We start from the raw sequence: 20,492 nt of genomic DNA, 5'->3' as shown, positions 1-20,492 counted from the left end.
CGGGGCGCACCGGGGCGGGAGGCGCTGGGCCGGGCAGGGCTGTGCCGGGCCAGGAGGGGCTGGGCCCTTCCCGGGGAGGTGCCAGGCCGCACTTCCTCAGCCCCACGGAGGCGGCGGAGCAGCCGCGGGACCATGGCCCAGCGCCGGGAGCCGTCGGAGGGGGAGCTGATGGCGCTCGGGTAAGCGGCGCTCGCGGGCCTCACCCAGGGAGCCCTCAGCGACAGCCTGGGGGTGCCGGGACACCCGGCACCTGGGAGCTGTGGATTTCGGGATGAAATGAGGGATGGGGTAACGCGGGGTCTGTCGGAGCGAGGCCCCCAAAGGGCTCCGTGTGTGCTGCGGCCCCTCGGAGAAGCCCAGCGCCTCGTCCCGGGGGCAGGGCTGAGAGGCTGGCACAGGGGACCGGGAGAAATGAATAATTAGAAAACCGGGAGCGCAGACACACGGTTCGAATGTAGTGGAGAGCTGGTGGCAGGGGTGCAGCTTCCCTCAGGGAGCCTCAGTGGCCTTGAAGCCATTGCCATCGGATAGACAATTCCCAAAGGTGGCTGGGGCTTCAGGAGGGAGAGCAGCGGATAATTCACAGCCACTCCGAGGAGGACATCACGCTCACCGAAAAGCAAAACCCAGGAGCATAAAGGAAGGCAGAAGGTCGCAACAGACCATGTTCCTTGTCTGATGTGTCTCGCCCGTTTTGTCCGCCAGTTAGTTCTGGATTTTACAGGAGAGAGGCTTGGGTCACTTTGTCATGGGCTGCATTGCCGTGGGCAAGAGGAAGCACGGGCTGGAGGAGCAGCACAGGTGGGCGCAGGCAGGACGGGATCGGTGGCAGCAATGCAAAGGGGAGGCAAAGCAGAAGAGAGGTCAGCGATCATTCTGACAAAACAAAAAGGCTCTGGTGTCGCCTCTGCCTTCAAAAAGAATTGATGAAAAAAAGTAACGGTGCTTTGCTTCCTGAATACTTGTAGACTCGGACCAATGCGTTGCTTATTTTGGTTCATTCACTTAGTGAACAAATTGGAGTGCAACAAAATCGGTTGGAATTACTATTTCCACACTGGTGCTACTTTCCTGTATAGAAAAGAACCTTTTAATGAAATGCTTGTTAATTGAAGCACCTAACAGGTATGAAATTAAGTAAGGTCACTTTGCAGTGGTACCCAGAGTAGCCCATTATATACCTTTTCTTTGCATCAGTGAGATTACGCTCATCCTAAAACAGTATCTATAGGGAAGAAGGAAAGAAAAAGTAGTTGCAGCTGTTGTGGGAAGCGTGATTCCCAATTACCAGACTTTTATAGATTTCCACAATGTGGTCTGAGTTAATATATGCCAGTAACATCTGCCTATAAACAGCAAGGAGTTAATACTCGTAGATAGCCTTGTAGAAATGCAGCTTGATGTGTTGCTTAATGTGGTTTCCATGAGAAGGAAGGAGTACAGATGAGCAGGCTACAAATACACATTTTTAAAGCTGTACCTGCTTTATTTTACTTCCACTTTAATGGAAAACCTAAACCCTTCCACAAAATACTAAGCATCTCCTTCAGGGAAATGTGTTGAGTTAAATGCGTAGAAGTTGAATAAGCAATGCCAGGCAAAGATTTCCTTCAAATTATTAAACAAGGCCCTTGCTTTTCAGCTAGTACTAAAACCACTTTTCTTCTCTTTTTTTTTTTTTTTTTGTCTAAAGATGCAAAATAAGTCCTCATGCAGCAGACAGTCTTGTAGCATAATCTGAAAGAATGTAAATACCTTTTCAGGTGTGACAAATAGGTGTATCACTCTCCAGAGCATACAATGAAATTTTCAGTCATCACAAGGGTTTTCCATCCTAAACTTAGTCCCATACTCTCACAGTGCAAAGTTCCCCTGACAGCTGATGCAGTGTCCAGCACAACTGAGACCCAGTTCTAGTGAGGAGTGTTGTCCAGCAGAGACAATAGTCATCAGCATTCACATACCTCTGTGGGGGATTTTGAAGCAGTTTATTTTAAAGCTTCTGCTTTCTGGTGCAAAAATCAAAGAAGTTGGATAAGATTTAAAGAAGTGTGAAAATGGAAGGACTTTACTCTTAAGAGGCCAAGTACCAGGATATACTCACAGTTTATCAGTTTAGCTGCTCAACAGAATAGAAAGTTGTCAGCAATATAGTGAAAATTGAGATTATAGTCAGCTTCGTGTTATTGATGTGTATTGATGTGTGGACCTAATGCTTAATAAAAAGATCAAAGTAGAACACGTTGTTAAAAACTTGTTGCTTCACTCATTAGTTTTGTCCCTAAATCTATCAAAATGTTTAAAAGGGAACTCTGAAGTTTGCCAAAAGAGACATAAGCACCTTTAAAGGAAAGGAAAGAAAATAAGGCTTTAAAGGAAAAGGAAACTGGCAATGGGATTCTTCTCTGAAGGCCTTGTTGGTTATTCCTGGGGTCGATCCATTTTCCAGTTGCCTTTGCTGCTGTTAGAGCTGAAAGCAAAGCTGGATACTGCAGCATGGAGCTGCTGTGGCTGAGCACGTACTGCGTGAGCTTGGGAAATTCCGCTTTGCAGTTATTTGCGCAAGAGATGAGAATGTGGAGTATCTTGTCATACGAGTAATTACAGGCTGGTCTGGTAGCACAGTTTCCATCCCAAGACAGCATAGTTTGGGTTACACTGTTTGTCTAAAGGGAAAGGCACAAGGCAAGAGGAAACAAATTTTTTGTAGCCTTTTTTGCTCCTATAATCCAAATTTCCTTTGTCACCCCTTGCAACAGAGCTTTTATGCTCTTCCAGGTCTGACAATACCATTACAGATGATATTTGTAAGGCTGGACAATGTATTTCAGGCTTAGTTTTAGTAACAGAAGAGAAATTAAGCCACAGGCCTAAATCAGGTGATAATAAAATTGAGGAACTCAGGAACATGTTAGACTGGAACAGGGTAAGTAGTCATAAGAATTTTTTTCATCTCTTTTTTCTAATTTAAGCACAATAAAATTAAAGTGACTAGAAAGTGGGCCAAATAATGGGTGAAAATCAGAATGAAGGCCGTTGAAAGAAAGGGGAGAGAAAGTGGAAGTGCAAAGCAGAAGCTGAACTAGTGAAAGTCTATAGTTAGAAGACAAACCTTAAGACTGGATACAATGATGTTATTTCCTCTTATTTCTATCTTTAAATTATTTTCCCCCATATAATGGCATCCTTATATTCCAGCAAAGTACTTTACTCAGATTTGTGATTAAGTATTTCAGTGTAACACATTAAAAGGATGTCTAAAAAATACCGATTTGTAATACACCTGTAACTTCTTTCTTAGCAATCTTGCCCTTTTGGAGATTCTCTAGAGCTCTGTCAACTCATGCACCATTAATAACATGGACAAAACTTCACTTTTACTGATATGAGGTACAGAGAACCCTTTTGCAATTTTCAGATGATGGGCAATGCTTCTAAGGTGTGATATTAGGAAAAAAAATTTTTAAAATCCCAATCTACTAAACTTGACAGATAAGAGCTAGAAGTTGCTGAAATACAGAGTGCCAAAAATAGAGAAGTAGTGAATCAGTTTTACAGTAATTTTTGGATGTTATACAGTTTGCACATAAAAATGGCTCTGAAGAGAATTATCCAAGCCACTCTGCATTCACCCTTTCATGCAAGAGTGTTTGTGTTCCTTGTGTATTTTGTTATTGTTAAAAAGTCCACCTGATGCCAACTACAAATTTATTCAGCAGCACCTATTTACAGAGGCAAATTTTTGCAAAATATCCACATGATTTCTTTGAAAACAGCATTATCAGGAATGACAGATGCCATATCTAAGGATTCTCATCCGTAGGGGACACAGAAATGAAGTTGCATTGACATTTTTCATTGGAACAGCTTAGGCTGTTAAAGAATGAATAAACATTTTGAGGATGATGTTCTAACCTAAAAAGGGAGTTTCCCACCCTAAACTTTGCTGTAACATATTCCTGATCTTCACCACAGTGCAGATAGCTCTAGTCACTGCATTAACTATACAGAGACCTTCTTAAGAAGAGGTTTTAATGTGAGTGCATCCTGTTCTGGAGTTGTGATGATTAGCACAGCTGCAGGGGCACAGCTGGTCAGCACAGACATGTTCTGCAGTAGCCACCAGCTTATTCCATGGGGAAACCCCACTGGTGACTGGAGGGGCTGATCTTCAGGGCAAGGCTGTAGGCTCTGATTAGTTTGGGCATTCTGGGACGTTGGGTGTCTCATTTCCTTCTCCTTCCTGTAAAAGCTGTCAGTAAAGTCCTTCCTCTATGCTGTCACCACTGCAGTGTGACCTAAAGAATAAGCCGGTATCTGAAAATGTTTTTTTTTCAAAGGGTAGCAAAAGTGATCTCACTGGCTGTGCTTGCCCATCCTAAGACATGCTTTCACTGGCCATTCCAAAGAGCAGGAAGAGTGGCGTGGTCATTCAAGAACACACACTGACAACACAAACGTGCTTACATGGACAGGATAAAGAGATTTAATGTCATTCAGTATGAAGTTAAAGTAACAAGAATGAATAAATGGCAGCAGCTATAAACTCTGAGCCTGAGATTGCTAGTCAAATTGCAGAAAAGGAACCCCAAGAAGTTGACCACGCTTTTTTTCTTTTTTAATAGAAGAAATGAAATAATTAGGAAAGAGAAACCTCCCAGAAGTATGTATACATATCAGGAGAGTATACAAGGCCAAGGGCAGCCAGAAGAAGCGGCTTTGAAGCAGGGAAGGAATTTCATCTGTCTTTCTTGTGTTTCTCAGAGAAATCTCAATCAAGAACCTCAGGCAATTTTTACACTACCAATGATTTTCAGTCTGAAAGGTGTCAAAGTACAGAGCATATTTCTGGATTTGTTTTGTAGTGAACACAAGACTCTATAAAGATGACTTTTGGAAAGACCTTCAAAAACATTCTGATTATCCAACATTGTCCATTGTGTTCAAACCCAAAGATTTAAGACAATTCAGCTCTGCGAAGGACTTTCTAGGGGCTTCAAAGAGATGGCTGTTTGTAAAGCATTTTAATTTCCTTAATGTCTTGTTATAAGATGGCATGAAGGTAGATACAGTATTGTGTTTTGTATCACCAGTTCCCTGCTCCAGATGTAACTCAGAAGACAACCAAAACTTCAGCTGAAGGTGGACTGCCTTTTACAGTTTTGCCAAGTAACTCCGGTCTTGATTTACCTGCCAGTTTCAAAGAACTGCATAAAGGATTTTTTCTGAGACAGATAAATAGAAGGATTCTCCCTGTGAAAAATACTTACATTTGCCTGAAGTATACCTAGTAGTGTCTAACCACAGGACTGTTTGGGTTTACTTTTAGTCCTGGTGATTTCTACTTGTACTGTCAACTCAGGCTTGATTGTGAGAGCAGACTGCATAGGTGTGTATTTGTTTACCTTCCTGGTGGCCTGTGGTACCAATTCTAAATTTTCTGCAGCATTTTAATATTTTACCTGCGCTTATGCAAGAGGAGCAAAGTTTGTGTGACCATTTTCACAGCGGAATATTGAAGTAACCTGACCAAACCATCTCTCACAGTCAGGAAGAAGAAAACACCAAAACTACGTGTGACAGTCCCTTTGACACTGAGATCTGCGTTACTGTCTCCCATCCATTTCTATTTTTTGAGCTGAACAAGAGGAACACAGAAACATTTGAGGGATTTTTGTCTGATACAGCATATTTAGGCAAGAAACTAGTGCAGCCTTGTCAGCAAAGTTTTAAAAGTGCACTTTCCCAATTAAGGGTTTTGTTGTTGGTTTCTGGTTGATCTGTCTATTTTTTTGTATGGTAGTAATAATTCATTAGTCACTGGTCTTTTATGTTTAAAGAGAGAGTGGATTTAAACACAGCATTTTAATTTAAGGGACTTCTCTTTCAAAAGTTTAGTAAAAGGGCATTTTTTGGAAACAAGGTAACGACGCAGTTACAAGCAACCTCAAACTAAATTCACCTCCTTTGTCACAATGACCTCTCAGATTTTCTCAACATCTGCTTCTTTTGCACAGAAGTGAGCCAAGTAGTGTTACAAAATCCCACCCCAAACAGTCCTGCATTCTCAGCTGCAGGTCTGGCCATGCCAATACGATCCTTCCCACATCAGGGATGATCTAACCTTTGCCTGTTACTTACTTGGACAGTTAATCCCAAAGCAGATTTTGGCTAACAGGTGTTCCAGAGGATGACACTTTGATCTTTAAATGTTCATTATTTTATTCTAGATGTAGATGGACCACATTCTAGAGCCAAAGCTCAATACCCTGCCTGTATTGAGTTTCACATGGATCTTCTCTTCCTCTGGGTTAACAGTCTGGAGTCTCTCATAAAGCAATTTATCAGCCAGCTGGCCTTTAAAATAGGCAGCCGTCCAAATTCAGAGTTAAAGCTTTGTGTGAGATGCCAAGTTTGGTGGAAACTTGGGGTGAACAGCTAAGGAGAAAGAAGATACAATTACACCTGGTTTCATTTCGAAGACTGCCATGATACAAGTTCTGGAAAGTGCTGCCATGGCACTTCTGCTTTCAGTGAAACGATGTTTTTTTGGCTGAGGCAGTGCCAGGCTTTGTTCCCAATGCTACAGGCATTTTAAAGGAAGGGAAAGGTGACCTGGCACCACTCCACATACAGACAAGGAAAGCTTGCTCCCAGCAGAGCCTTGGATGTAGTATCCCTCCCTCCTTCTGCTCCAGGGCCTTGTGTATACGTGCATGGCTATGGTTATTATCATGTGCCTTGCAGGATTGCAGCTCCAGCCTTTTATAGCTCCAGCTTTTTGTGTTCAGTCTCAGGTTCATTTCCAGTGAAATCCTTGTCTCTTGTAAAAAACTTGAGTGTTTCCATTGTGGAACATTCTGAATGGAAACAAACCAGTAAACTACACTTCCTGGACTTCTTTGCAGGATTTTTTTCCTGTGAAGTCCTTGCAAGACTTTTCATATAAAAATGAAGTTAATTTTCACTGAAGATAAATTTAAATAGTGTTTAGATGTTTTCCTTTGTTGCTTGGATCACACCTGGCTGAGAGGCAGTAACAGCAATATATCTTAATTTTCACTGAAATTATGTCAGGTAATTTTGGTCCCTTTAATTCTAAGCTTAGGCACGCATATTTAATTGCAGATCTTGGCAGTGAAGATGCATTGCGGGAAACACAAAGTTTATGAGGAGTTTAAGTGCTGCCCGTTTGCCCAGAAGAGGAAGTGTACCAAAGAATATACAAATGGCAGGAAGTACAGCTTCTGAAAATAGACAAAGGATTCTGTGTACCCCCCAAAACTGCTTTCACCTTATCAGCACAAACCTGGATAATTTGTTGCTCATGCAAGTAGAATTTTCAGGGTTTTTAGATCCAGCAAAACAGAGAGCTGTTTGCACAGAGCTTTGTGTTAACGAAAAGTATTTTTTGACTGTGTTAAAAGGAGGCCACTGCAAGGGGCACATATCTGTGTAAACTGTGAGTGCCTGTGATAAGGGTGGTAACTCAAAATTGTAGAGGAAGGACTGCAACTAACACTGCTTTTCCTACCCCTGCTCCAAAAAGCAGCAGAGGCCAGTAAAGAGCAGAGCGAAGGATGCTTTGACCCCTTGTGTCTCCCCAGGTGGTACCATGGCAATCTCACCCGGCACGCAGCAGAAGCGCTGCTGCTCTCCAACGGGCAGGATGGGAGCTACCTTCTGAGGAAGAGTAATGAAAGGGAAGGTTTGTACTCCCTCTCTGTAAGGTAGGCTATGGGCAGAGTGAGCTAATCCAATGCTGCACTTCCTTCCATGTTTGAATATCCCATGCATTACAGGTTGTTTTTTTTTCCTAGGCCTTAAACTATTTCGAAATACATTCCTATTGATATAATCTCACTAAATGACATTTTGCTAGGGGAAAAAATTGGATTGGATTTCACAACTGCTCTCACTTTTCCAAATTATGAATGAATCTTACTGGGAGAAAACATGATTCTATAGAATGGCTGTAAATTTTCAGTCTGTGTGATAAAAATCTGCCTGTCAGTTAAAAGAGCTCAGCTGGTGGGAATAGAAAAGTTTTATGATGAGGACAGCAGCAAACATTTAACTGGTGCTAACCTTACTAGTTTCTGAATCCCTGTGTAGGAACCATCATCTGTGAAGGATGATCCAGTGTTTGACTGCCTGGTTTTACTGCTCTGTTCTGTGCTGAGGTTCAGTCTTAGGCAGGTCTGCGAGACGATATTAAATAGCACCTTGTGGATGATCCATGTCAGGGCCTTGAAGTCAATTACTGCAATTTAGGACACAACTGTTCAGGATACAACCAATACAGAGCAGAGGAAGCCCAGGCTGGTTACTTCACTACTGAATCACATTTAAAGAGTCTCCCAGAAGGAGAGAAGCCACAACATTTTAGCAAGGCAACCTAAGGACACATATATTAGGCTCACAAGGCAGTCCCTGCACATCGGCTAGGTGGGGGTAACCAGCCCCAAAAACATTTGTAGCCTTTAGCAACTGTGTGATACAAGAAGCCTCTAGACCAACATTTTAAGCTGGTGCATGCAAGCTCATTCCTGCTGCAAACTGAGCTTCTGAACAATTCGTGGCTGCAACTCAGCTGAATCATTGTAACTTTTAAAAGTCACTCTGTGTAATGCTGCTGGTTATTTATACCGCTGACAGGAGCACAGCACATGCCCTTCAGATTGTGGCTTTCTGCATATTCAGGACAAGGAGCTGTTACAATTTGGAAGAGTAGTTGCTTGGGAACTGAGGAAAGTCCAATTTGCACATATCCTGTTCCCCAGGAAAGACAATAATGAGATGTTTCACCCATTTCTGACAGAAGATCTAGGAGCAAGTGTGCCTATATACACACTGTTGAAATTATTACCACTATAGGCAGCCCTTTATACAAAGGGTGCCCAACAGATCTGAAGGTGATGTTACAAAATGAATATTCAGAGTTGCAATGACTGAATTGAGTGCAAGTGTTGCCAAAAAGAATAGTGTCATTTCAAAGTAATAGCTTTCCTTAAAATAAGTAATTTTAAATTAATCATTGTTTTTCTGGTTAGTATTTTTTTACTTTAAAATGTTAAGCATTATTTGATATAACTACCTCAAACAATTAAAATACATATATGTGTATCTTGAAGGTAGTTTTAAAGGGCAATCAGGAAACAACTTATAGTAATAAACCAAAATTTAAATAGTTCTTTTAATAGGAAACAGAAGTGTTAGTTAATGAAAATAAATTTGCTGCTTTAACAGATTCTAGTCTTAGAAAACCTGCAGAAGTCAATTCCAGGCCCATTTCAATCTCTTGTTCAGCTTTTCATGTAGCAAGAGTTACTTACTGCATTGCCATATGAACCGAATAGCCCAGTCTGAAGTTTGATCTTTTATTCTGTTCTGTTAGTTTCTGTTTTTTCTGGTGGTACATCTCCTTTGAATACTGATTTTGATTTTGAAAGAAAACTTAACATTAACCAGTAGAAAAATTGTAAAACATTTTAGTTTTTTGACTAACATTAAAACTTAATTTTAGAATAGGTAACTCAATTTTGTTCTGATACATTTCTGTAGAAAGGATAACTTCAGCAGTTCTAGCTATCATTTCTGTCATTTTCCTTCTATCCTAAAATGTCTTCTGTAGCTTTTGCTTTATTTTCTGCCTCAGCCTCACAAGGAACTTAGGTCAAGATTATAGTTCGATGTTTTTCAAGGAAAAAATGCTTAGCCATCCCTTGAGGTTTTTATTGACAGCTGTAGGAAGAGAAACATAATGCCTGAAATCCCCTCCCCCAGCTACATAAGTTTGAAAAGGAAGTAGGAAGCAGAGTAGAATTTGCTCCCATTGCAACATTGTCTTGAGAAATTAAACAAAAAGATGGAAAGCCTTGTAATTGCAGTAGTCACAACAGCTCTTCCCTGGAGTGGAGCATTTGTACTTGGCTTGCTGTGCCCCAGCTGACAAAATATCTGGGAGGCCCATAGAGGCATCTTCAACGGTATCATAAATACTGTTCAAAGATAAATGTTTAAATACCTGTTTGAAATCATAATCTTATTTGGAAGTGGCAATAAACAATGAAAGAGACACTATAATTAATTTTCTTTACCACATTTTTTCAGTATATTTGCTATATATTTCCTCAGACAGTTTACTCAACTATTTTGGATGCTAGTAACATTAACAATAGTAACTTTTTCACTGGAGAAATACTTGCGATAAGTGCTTCACTGTCTTTTGAAGTCAAAATAATCAACCACCCAGGAAGTGAGACCATGCACACTTCTCTAAATGCCATCAGGTTTCATAAACAAAAGCTGTTACTTCCCTTACAGAACAAGGACCCTGGTTCATGTTTGTCAGTGCCCATCCTAGTGGAACAAATCATCCAAGTATAGAGACAAAGCAAACACATTCTAAAGCCCTAAATATTTAAAACTAGGTTATTAAACCCTTGTTTTGGTGCAAAATGGAGGCAGCCTATTTTTCAAAGGGAAACAGAAGACATTTTCAGTGAGATTGGGATGCTACTTGAAAAGCAAGACATATACTGAGTACACCTTCAAGACTGAAGTCCAGTAAGTGAAAGGATTTCATCCTATTTAGGCAGAAGGCTTGAAATCTCTTTTGTGAGTCTTTTTGCTGATGCAAGAGATGAATTAACCAACTTGGCCTATCTAGGCTTTCATTATCTCATATCTGTAAATCAGCTATTGAAATCTGATTTTCAAATGCTTTGAGTATTAATGGCTGTAGTATCACTACAAGGACAGTGATTGCCAGCCTGTGAACTGGGTCAGATTCTCTGTAGTGAAAGCTGCCATTTAAGGACTGTATGTGCCAAATGCCTTTGGCATTTATGTTTTGACAAATTTCCCTCTATTTTAGGGGAAAAGATTCTGTGAAACACTTCCATGTTGAACATACAGGAACTTCATTCAAATTTGGATTTAATGAGTTTTCTAGCTTGAAGGAATTGGTCATGCATTTTGCAAACCAGCCTTTAATTGGAAGTGAAACAGGTAAGGAGAGCCATATTGTGTATACGGACATATTTGTAGCCATGCTTCTTTGTGGAGATCTAACTAAAAGGAGCTTCTCACATACTAGCAAATAGATCTGCTAAAGTGTTCATCTTCATAAATTCCACTTAAAAAAATCTTTCAAGTTCTTTGAAGTTAAACCATGCATATGCTTATTGGGCTTTTGCTAACCAGGGCTATGAGCTCCTTTCAATTTCTCAGAGGAGGAAGCATTTCAAGATATTAGGAGGATTAGAACGTTCTCAAAAACAGCAAAACCAAAGCATGGTGCTAGTGAGGAAATAAATATGCATCTTAGAAGTTGAAATTCCTCAATAAGAATAAATGGAAAAGTGACTTGAAATTGTTTCATCTCACTTATTCTTTGTCCAAGGAAGGCATTTACATTGTTATGCTCATCTTTCTGTAGGGAATCTCCTGTTCTGCCTTCAGCGCATCACCATGCTGATGCCACCTGCCATCACTGATTTGTCTCACTTTTAAGAGAGAGAAGAACACTGGTTTTTTTTTAAACAACCAATGTGCTGCCTGAATTAAGGGTCAAAATACTAAACTTGATTCCTACATGTGAATTGAACACCATTGGACTAGAATCCCTGGAGAAACAAAGTGGATATTATTACGATAATGTCAGTTTTATGTTTAGCTTCAAGTGTAAGAGTTGAAGACATGTCAGTGCAATTTAATGCCGAAAACTTCAGTATCCTCTGTGGCAAGTGTATGCAAATAACTCAGAGCAGTTCTCATTATGTATGCAAGAGTCCAGTTAAGTGGTGGCTGGCACATGCAATAACTGTAACATGTTACACACTAAATATGCACCAGTACTCAGCTAACACAAACATTAGATTCAAGGGCTCTATGCCAATTTCTTCTCCTGAGAAAAATGCAGTTGTACACTCAATATGGCACTTGCATCTTTCAAAACACACTTTTTAAATTGCTTTCAAGAGTGGTTCAAACACAGAGCTCCTACATGTATCCTCTGTTCCAGTGGATACATGTGCCTTTTTCCTGGGAAATCAGGCATGCACTCACAGGCCTAGCTCTGCAAAGATTTCAGATGACATAAAACTTGTATTTCCCCATTCCTCACTCCTTCACTGCATGTGTTACAGACATTAATGAGCAAAACATTGTTTTTATCTGATCTCTATGGATGGGATCAACACTTGTCGCCTTAAGATTTCCTAATAAGATTCTGCTGGCTCTGTGAAACCTCTAAGATGTGCTGCAGAATAAAAAAAAAAATCCAAAACATTGAACATCATATCAAGAAACCTTCCACCTTACCATACCATGAGAAACAGAGAGGAAGAGAGAATTAACACTCAGGCAATATTTCTTCAGATACAGGTGTCAAATTTCTCCTGGGTCATAACCATCTTTTGTCAAAAATAGGGTATGGGCTCATCAGACTCAACTCCAATCCAAGCATCATCAGATGCAGATGTGGCAGAATAATCTTGCTACAGTGCAGCTTTTGCTAGATCTTGTGTATAATTACCAGATTATTCTTCACAATTGTCTTTGTGGAAGAAAAAAATCCACAGAGAACTTATTAGAAAACAAATACTGCAGAAAATGTTATATTAGTCCTTCCAGTTCTGCAATGGGGCTTTTTATCCATGGTGTACAGATGATGTACAGATTCTATGTAACAGCTTAGGAATAATTTCTCTGGAATGATGATGGAGCTGTTCTCAATTTTATTTTAAATGGTAAAGCATAATTTTCCTGCAAGGCCAGATAGAAATAAACCAGTGTTGACTTTCCACCTATGGCAAGTTGAATAGATCACACTTGCAGACACCCCCCGTGTCTGCAAACAGATTTCAGCTGGTTACTTCAAATACAACTTTTCCACTTCTCTTTTTAGCCCTTCCCATTACAGAATACTTTTAAATTACTCACACATCTGTGGGTTTCAAGTCCAAGTTGTTACCAGTTCTAGCATCCCTCCTCTTTAAGAGCTGCAATATCAACATAAAATGCAAATGGAGCAGCATTTGGTATGCTGTGACATTATTTTAAAGAATGGAGTTAGACAGTGGAACAGTTACTATTTTCAGGATCTTCTTCACTATTTTGAAAAGTACAATAGATTCACTATTGAGAATGCAGATTTTTTTCAGAGAACATGCAATAAACATGACCTAACTTGGAGAAAAAGAAGAATGGCTATAATGAAAAGGTTTACCTGGGAAGAGCTGTGTTAAAAACTGTTGAAGGTGATGGTAATATGAGTTTACTGTTAGCAAGCCTGTAGCCAAAGCTTTGACAGATTAAGTGATTTAAGCATCAGTTATTGGGATGTTGGCAAACCAAATTACTCTTATGGCCTCCTGTCTAGTTTAGCATCCTGACTACCCTCCCAGCCAGTCTCTTGGGCAGGAAAGAAATTTAATGAGTCAAGAGATTTCATGCAAGCATTTGCAAGGGTACAGGTTTTGAAAAGGTACTGTATATTTACAGTTTTCACAGCTGCCTTTTTAATTTTAGGAAAAGGTTAAATTAACCATTCCTCAGAGATGTAGCTACTGACAAGTTATTTTTTAAGCTCGACTTGCCAGATGACTTGCTCCTGCTCTTTTCTCTCCAGGAACTTTAATTGTATTGAAGCATCCCTACCCATGGCAAGTGGAAGAACCTTCCATTTATGAGTCTGTCCGAGTTCACACTGCAATGCAGACAGGAAGGACAGAAAGTGACCTTGTCCCAAATGCTCCCTCAGTAAGTTGTGCTCTGGTGGGAGGGGTGCTTCTGGCCTGAGTCTAGCATGATTGCTGGAGTGAGCTATGGAGTAAGACTGGTTATTAATCCCTTTATGGGTTTGTAAATACAGGAAGTCTTTGCCAAGGAAGGCAAAACAAATACAGACTTGCTCAGTACAGTCCCATGGCAAATAAAGGCTTTTATAAGTGTTGTCACTTCAATGCTGTCCCTGGAAAAACTTTGTCTGCAGCTGAGCTGGGTGAGTCTGACTATCCTAACAAAGAATATATGAATTTAATTCTCATGTTATCTTTTAGATAATGTTTATTAACATTATCATGAATTAAAAAAAACCAAATGCACACGCACAAAAAATGATCATACATATTTGCGTCACCTATACTGACATTTGAGACTCACTTGGACAGCAATTAGAATTTTTAAATCCCTTGTAAGCCATATCTAAGTGAGACAGGTGGTTTCTCCAGAACAGTTTGCTCTGAACAGAAAGCATATACTGTATTTTTGGGGGAAAAGAGTAAGAGTTGTATTAACTCTTAATATAACATTAAAATGAGGTAATGAAGTTGCTAGAAGAACCACTTCTGATGTGTCTCACAACCAACCCTTCATCACTGAGTTACACTTTAAAGAAAGCTTGACTCCAAAGAAGCTTGACTTCCACATACCACCAATAAAAGCAATATTTTTTCAAGAACAAGTGGTAACTTGGCAAGATTTTGATTTTCAGAGGTCTTCAGTCTCACAGCCAGGTCCCTACACAGAATTCCAGTATCTGAGAAGTCATAAGGTCCAAGTGTCACTCATGAAGCCAGAGAAACTGTTCAAATCCCAATTTTTCAAAAAGCACGTTGAACATAACAGTTTTTCTTCCCAAGCGTGGGCCTGGTTGAGAGAAGAGAACAGCTCAGTAAAACAGCACTCTCCCCTGTCTGCATTTGAGGAGCATTTTCTGGGGATAATTCCACTATTATATATCTGGGAATAAAGCCACTAATTGGATAATTCCAGTTCAGTTAAACCCCATGTGCTTCTGGTCACAATACATACCTAGGCAACCATGCAGCTTTCCTAAGCAAAGTGTAACTGCAGCTCTTTTGCTGTGTATGGCTGAGAAGGTGCAGGCCAGAAGCTCCCTGAGGGAGGCACAGTCCAGGGGGCTGCCTTCAGAGCCAGCACAGCTCCATGCTTACCCTGAGATGGCTGGATCCACCCGAGGGGAGCATTGAGGGCAGCGGAAGTGTCTCTGAGGGTGTCCCAAAGAGCAAATCCATCTTCCTGATGTAGGCAAAGGGAGGGATGTGGGAAATAGATGTAGAGCTCAGCCTCTAACCTCAATCCCTTTCTTTGTTACTTCACAGCTTGGTACCAAGGAAGGATATTTAATAAAACAAGGCAAAATAGTCAAGGTAAGGAAACTCTTACTTGTTGCTTCTGCTCTGTGATCACTCACAGAAGCTAAAGATGACCTGGAGCTGAAATTGCTCCACCTGTATTTCCCTGCAGACAGGAACAATTTGTGTTTTGAGCAACAGCAAAGCACAACTGTAAACCAGAGCAAGCCAGCAGCTTTGAAAGTTTTTCTTTCCTAAGAAGTTTTAAACTAAACTATCCCAAGAGTTACCATTCGTTCTTGATTTTTCAGAGCTGGAAAACAAGGTGGTTTACACTGCATAGATATGAACTTAAGTACTTCAAAGACCAGACAGTAAGTAGCAATTCTACCTTTTAAACATCTACTCAGGCAGCTGCAGCCTCCTTGTATCTCTGGCTTCTCACATCTGTATCACAGCTTTCCAAGCTAAAGCTTCCCAAAGTGTCAGAGGGGTCAAACCTATCAAATAAAGTCAGTTTTGCTGATGGCTTCAACGGGAGAAAGTAAGTTTTACAGCTGGAAAACATTTATTGTGCTCTGCCAGTCTTAGCTACTGGATAGAGTTTGTAGGGCTTTTTTTACAGTCACGGAATAGTTCGGGTTGGAAGGGACCTCAAAGATCTTCTTCTTCCAAGCTCTCCACCACAGGCAGGGATACCTTCCACTAGACCAGGTTGATCCAAGCCCTGCCCAGCCTGGCCTAGAATACAATTTTGGGTTGCTTTGTTAAATGGATTTTAAGCTACCAGCACAACACAACCTTTATTTGTAGCTTAGACACAACATGACAGAGACCGTGCTGCTAAAATAGTTCTAAAAAATACTGGTAGTATCCTTTGCATTCTTTGATTTCATCCTTTTATTTCAAGTGGTCTCATGGGATACATGAAAAACCATTAATTTAAAAATTCCTTTTGACAAAGATTAACCTGCAGCATTCTTACAGTCGCTGCTCCATTTCTATCTTAATCTGTGTAAAGATAAGAAACACGTCCAGAGTTTCTTTGCCTTTACAATGCCTCTGTTTGTGGTTCCTTCATAAACACAGCCAAACTGTTCACCTCTGCCAAGCCCTATTTCAAGCCTCTAACAGATTTTTGTATGAGAGCAGATGCAACTGGCTTCTCTCACTAAATATTAGCATTTCTAAACAGTTATGTTTTTGCAGGGCTATCAGTTTTCATTTCAGTTCAAAACAACTTAAGTTTTCAGGATAGCATTCCAAAAAGCAGCACTCCATGAGTGACTTACCAGACAAGATTTCCTGTCTTTGTCAGGAATACGACCTCCTTCCAGGCAGCAGCTCCAGTGTCTCCTGGCACTCCTGTTGTTGCTGTGGGGTTGCAGGTACCTACACGTGAGCAGCCTGCAGCTGACTCTGGAATACCATTTGATATCACACCACAGCACAAGGGGCTTTCTTTTAATATAGGGTATTACTAACAGCCACTCAGTCAGCAAACATATTAAGAGAAGGTAAGAAAGCAACAGACACCTCCATACACCTGATGAAGGACTATGGAAACAGCTAAAGTGTGTTTGGGCAGAAAGCCATTCAGTTGCCTTTTCTGAGGTCTTAACAGTCTGAAGCTGAAACAAATAGAGGAGGAGCTCTCACCTAGGGAGAATAAAACTCCTAAGGGAGATAAGTTGCTGTTATACACAACCTAAGTCCATGCACCTGAGCTTGTCCAAAGAAACTTTTATACATATATATATATATCTATCTACACACGTGTGTGTACACATGCATGCATGCTTCTCAGGCAGCCAAACCTACTTTGGCTTTGCTTCTATATTTCTCCTTACCCAGCTCCACCCTTTTAAGGCATTTAGGAATTAATTAAACCTCCAACACCTGGCTAGGTCTGATAAAACCTATACCCATGCCTTTGCCTCTGTAAACCTTAGCTGAAAGTGTTACCAGAATGGCTGCTGTTTCAGTTATATCATCCAAACCCTCAGCAGCCTCCATGTATCCCAAACATTCCTGCAGTAGAGATCTCCTCTTGTTGCTTGTCCAGATGTGAACTGTCCTGCATTTTTCATATTAAGCTCACTTCATATCATGATACCACTAATGTTATGCTTGCCAGTTTGGGCTTATAGTGTTCCAGCCAGTGTTACTATGCCTGGAAAAGTCTGTGAAGGTCCCTGTAAAGGTCTAGATGCACTGAAGATGACCTTAGATAGCCTTATCTTCTGTTTTCATGTGTCCACGTTTTAAAAACTTTTTTCTTCAAGGCTACAGAACCTATTCGAGCACTTGACTTGACTGAATGCTCAGCTGTGCAATTTGACTATTCCCAGGAAAGAGTCAATTGTTTCTGGTAGGTTGCAGGATTTTCTTCATATTGCTGGGAAATTCAAAATAGAAAGGGAATTTTGAAATGTAAACAATGTGTGCTTCTTAAACGTCCCTTGGTGGTTGTGACCCTACTCATCTTCTAATTCACAAGTCTCTTTCTGTCAGCCAGTCTCTGTCAGTTCTGCATGGCTTTGACAAATTAAGCCTGCCAAAAAGTGAGCCCATGTGTAGTGGGCATTTCTAATTCTAGAAGCATCTATAATCATCCCCTAGACTCATGGATCTTGGGGTCAAACACTGATACCGGTCACATAGTAATCTCTTCTGTGCCCAAATGTGGGTCTTTTATCCTTAAAGACCCTGGGCTGTAAATGACTGTCACCCATTCGTGGTTAACCACCCTCTTGGTGGCTGAACAGAGCACAGCCTCCCTGCCCTGCTGTCTCAGTAACTGTTGGTACAGGCCAGCTGGGCTCAGTTTTGGGGAGAACTGCCAGTTGTTCTAGCAACTTAAGAAAGCTTTGTTTACTTACAGTTTAGTGTTCCCACTACGGACCTACTACCTGTGTGCAAAAACTGGGATAGAAGCTGACGAGTGGATTAAAATCCTGCGGTGGAAACTGGTAAGGCTGTGTGCTGTTACACGACATCCCAGGCAGCAGCACCTGGTGCTGCCACCATAATCCCCCAGGGCTACAGCTCTCAGCACTTGCAACAAGGGACTACTTGTTCTGGCTGCCAGGCCAGTTAGATTGGAATATGCAGTTTTCCCATAATCACAGAATCAATTAGATTGGAAAGGACCTCTGAAGGTCATCAAGTCCAATCTTTGATCAATCATCACCTTGTCAACTAGACCTTGGTGCTGAGTGCCACAGACACACCCCTGTCTTTTCTTAAGCACCTCCAGGGATGATGACTCCACCACCTTCCTGGGCAACCCATTCCAATGTTTAACAACCCCTTCTGTGAAGAAATTCCTCCTGATGTCCAGTCTAAACCTCCCCTGGCACAGCTTGAGGCTATGTTCTCTCATCCTGCGGCTAGTTGCCTGGGAGAAGAGACCAATCCCCACCTGGCTACACCTTCCTTTCAGGGAGTTAAGAGTGATAAGGTCACCCCTGAGCCTCCTCTTCCCCAGGCTAAACACCCTGAGCTCCATCAGCTGCTCCTCATAGGACTAATGATCTAGCCCCTTCCCCTCCACTGCCCTTTTCTAAACTCAGGCCCCTTCCTGAACTGAGGAAGAAGTGGACACAGCAGGCAAGGTGTGGCCTCATCATTGCCATGCAAAGGGGCATAATGTATCTGCCAGCAAACCCACTTCAGCGTTTTTGGGGTGCACTTTTAACAGGCATGCTCATTAGTAAGAAAAAAGTACTTCCATCCCTTAGGATGTCATTACATGTGCTTATGGAATATGGATCATCAGCCCAGACCGCATGTCCTGGGTCATGATGGCAGGAATGAGAAGACAATATAAAGGCTTGAAATCACTACTTCCTAAAAAAGACCAGGACTTGGGTTGGTTGTACTCACCCACATCCACATGCAGGCAGACAAGCAGTAATGGACTGTCTTTCTGTTCCAGTCACAAATCCGGAAGCAGCTGGAGGAGCACAACGCCACCCTCAGTTCCTAGCTGTGCACCAGAGCTTCTGCTCCAGTGGCAGGAATTGCCTCTCTCCGAGGGGAAGGCACTGCTTACCAGAGGGCAGCCTCACGTCTCCAGTCTGTGCCCCCACACATACGTCATCCAGCTCTGCACACACGGGATCCTGCAGCTCTGGGTGCTCTGGGGCTGCCGAGTCACACTTGGAGGCAGTTGCAGAACCAGAGTGTGGGTTTGATATGTGTGGTGTATGCCTGTAATGCACTTAATTCAAACAGAAGTGGGCACTGTTCAAAACCTTTGTAGTTATTCAGAGCACTCAATAATTTATTGCAAGCTCCATCACAACTAAGCATCAGTATCATGTTCTGCAACCTTGAACGTTTTATTTAAAACAGGTCCTTTCTGGAAACATTAAATACCTTTTTATTTAACCTGTTTAGGCTTTAAACCAAAAGAAAAATGTCAGAATTGCATTTTGTAAATAGTATCTCTATTGCAATCCAGAGAGTAGTATTTAAAGGCCCTTCTCGAAGTGACAGATGTATGACACTTAGTTCTGGTCAAACAAATTTTTATATGGTTTAGCCTTTATACCACAGTGATGGCTACAAGGGAATGTCTGTTTCAAACAACATCTGTAGGTAATGGTGAGCAGCATCACATAAGCACACCTGTATACAAACCAGGGTTATGAGAAACAGTAGCTGCTTCCTGCCACTCATAAGGCACGCATTTAAGAGAGTTGTGGCTCACTAGAGAGACAAGAAGCGGAACCCCATGATGTTGGTGCTGTAACATCTCAAAACAGATGTTCCATTTTGGAAGCAAAGTTTGATACACTGGAGAGGCTCAAGACCAGCTTGACCCAGCTTCAAGATCCCCTGAGCAATCCTGTGCCTCCTCGAGGGCTGGGCAAAGAGTGAGGAACCCTTTTCTCCCTGCATAACAATCAAATTTATGCTGAAACAGCATCTGCAAACCTCTCCTGCTGTGAAATACTGCAGTCTGTATTTGGCATTGCTTATGCAGAATGTGTTTGATAATTGCCTTTACTGGGAGAAGAGTGCAGAAGAGGAAGGCAAAAGCACATTGTAAGAAGAAAAAAAAAATCTAGATTTGGACATATAAATAGCATTTTATTTCAACTTAGAAACTCAAAGTATTTGTAAATATTTTTATACAGATTGTTTTCTGAATAAAATGTCATTATAAAACTACCACAAGTCTTATATTCCTGTACTGTAGTGTTAAAGCTTTCTTCTCCTTTTCCCAATAATGAAGCTTTAACAAACTGGCATCTCCCATTTAGTTAAAAACCTTTGTGAGTCTGTGTGAGAGAGAGGCAGCATAAGGGGAAGAGAGAGATTATATTCTCCAACAGCATCATTGTCCTGTGAACATGGCTTGGAAATGGAGCTTGCAGG

The 20,492-nt window shown here is 41.3% G+C and overlaps 1 protein-coding gene across 1 annotated transcript; it reads left to right on the top strand.

Moving 5' to 3' along the window:
* Nucleotides 1-88: 88 nt before the first annotated feature.
* DAPP1 (dual adaptor of phosphotyrosine and 3-phosphoinositides 1) lies at nucleotides 89-20,285 on the top strand. The gene is made up of 9 exons (XM_014875280.2): nucleotides 89-179; nucleotides 7,608-7,730; nucleotides 10,880-11,013; nucleotides 13,637-13,767; nucleotides 15,132-15,179; nucleotides 15,416-15,478; nucleotides 17,390-17,475; nucleotides 17,989-18,076; nucleotides 19,045-20,285. The coding sequence occupies exons 1-9, from the start codon at nucleotides 133-135 to the stop codon at nucleotides 19,093-19,095; spliced, it is 771 nt and encodes a 256-aa protein (XP_014730766.1). The 5' UTR covers nucleotides 89-132; the 3' UTR covers nucleotides 19,096-20,285.
* Nucleotides 20,286-20,492: the final 207 nt, after the last annotated feature.

The sequence above is a fragment of the Sturnus vulgaris genome, chromosome 4 (assembly GCF_052056855.1).
Source record: "Sturnus vulgaris isolate bStuVul1 chromosome 4, bStuVul1.hap1, whole genome shotgun sequence".
Taxonomy (NCBI): Eukaryota; Metazoa; Chordata; class Aves; order Passeriformes; family Sturnidae; genus Sturnus; species Sturnus vulgaris.
This window is presented reverse-complemented; position numbering and strand designations above follow the sequence as displayed.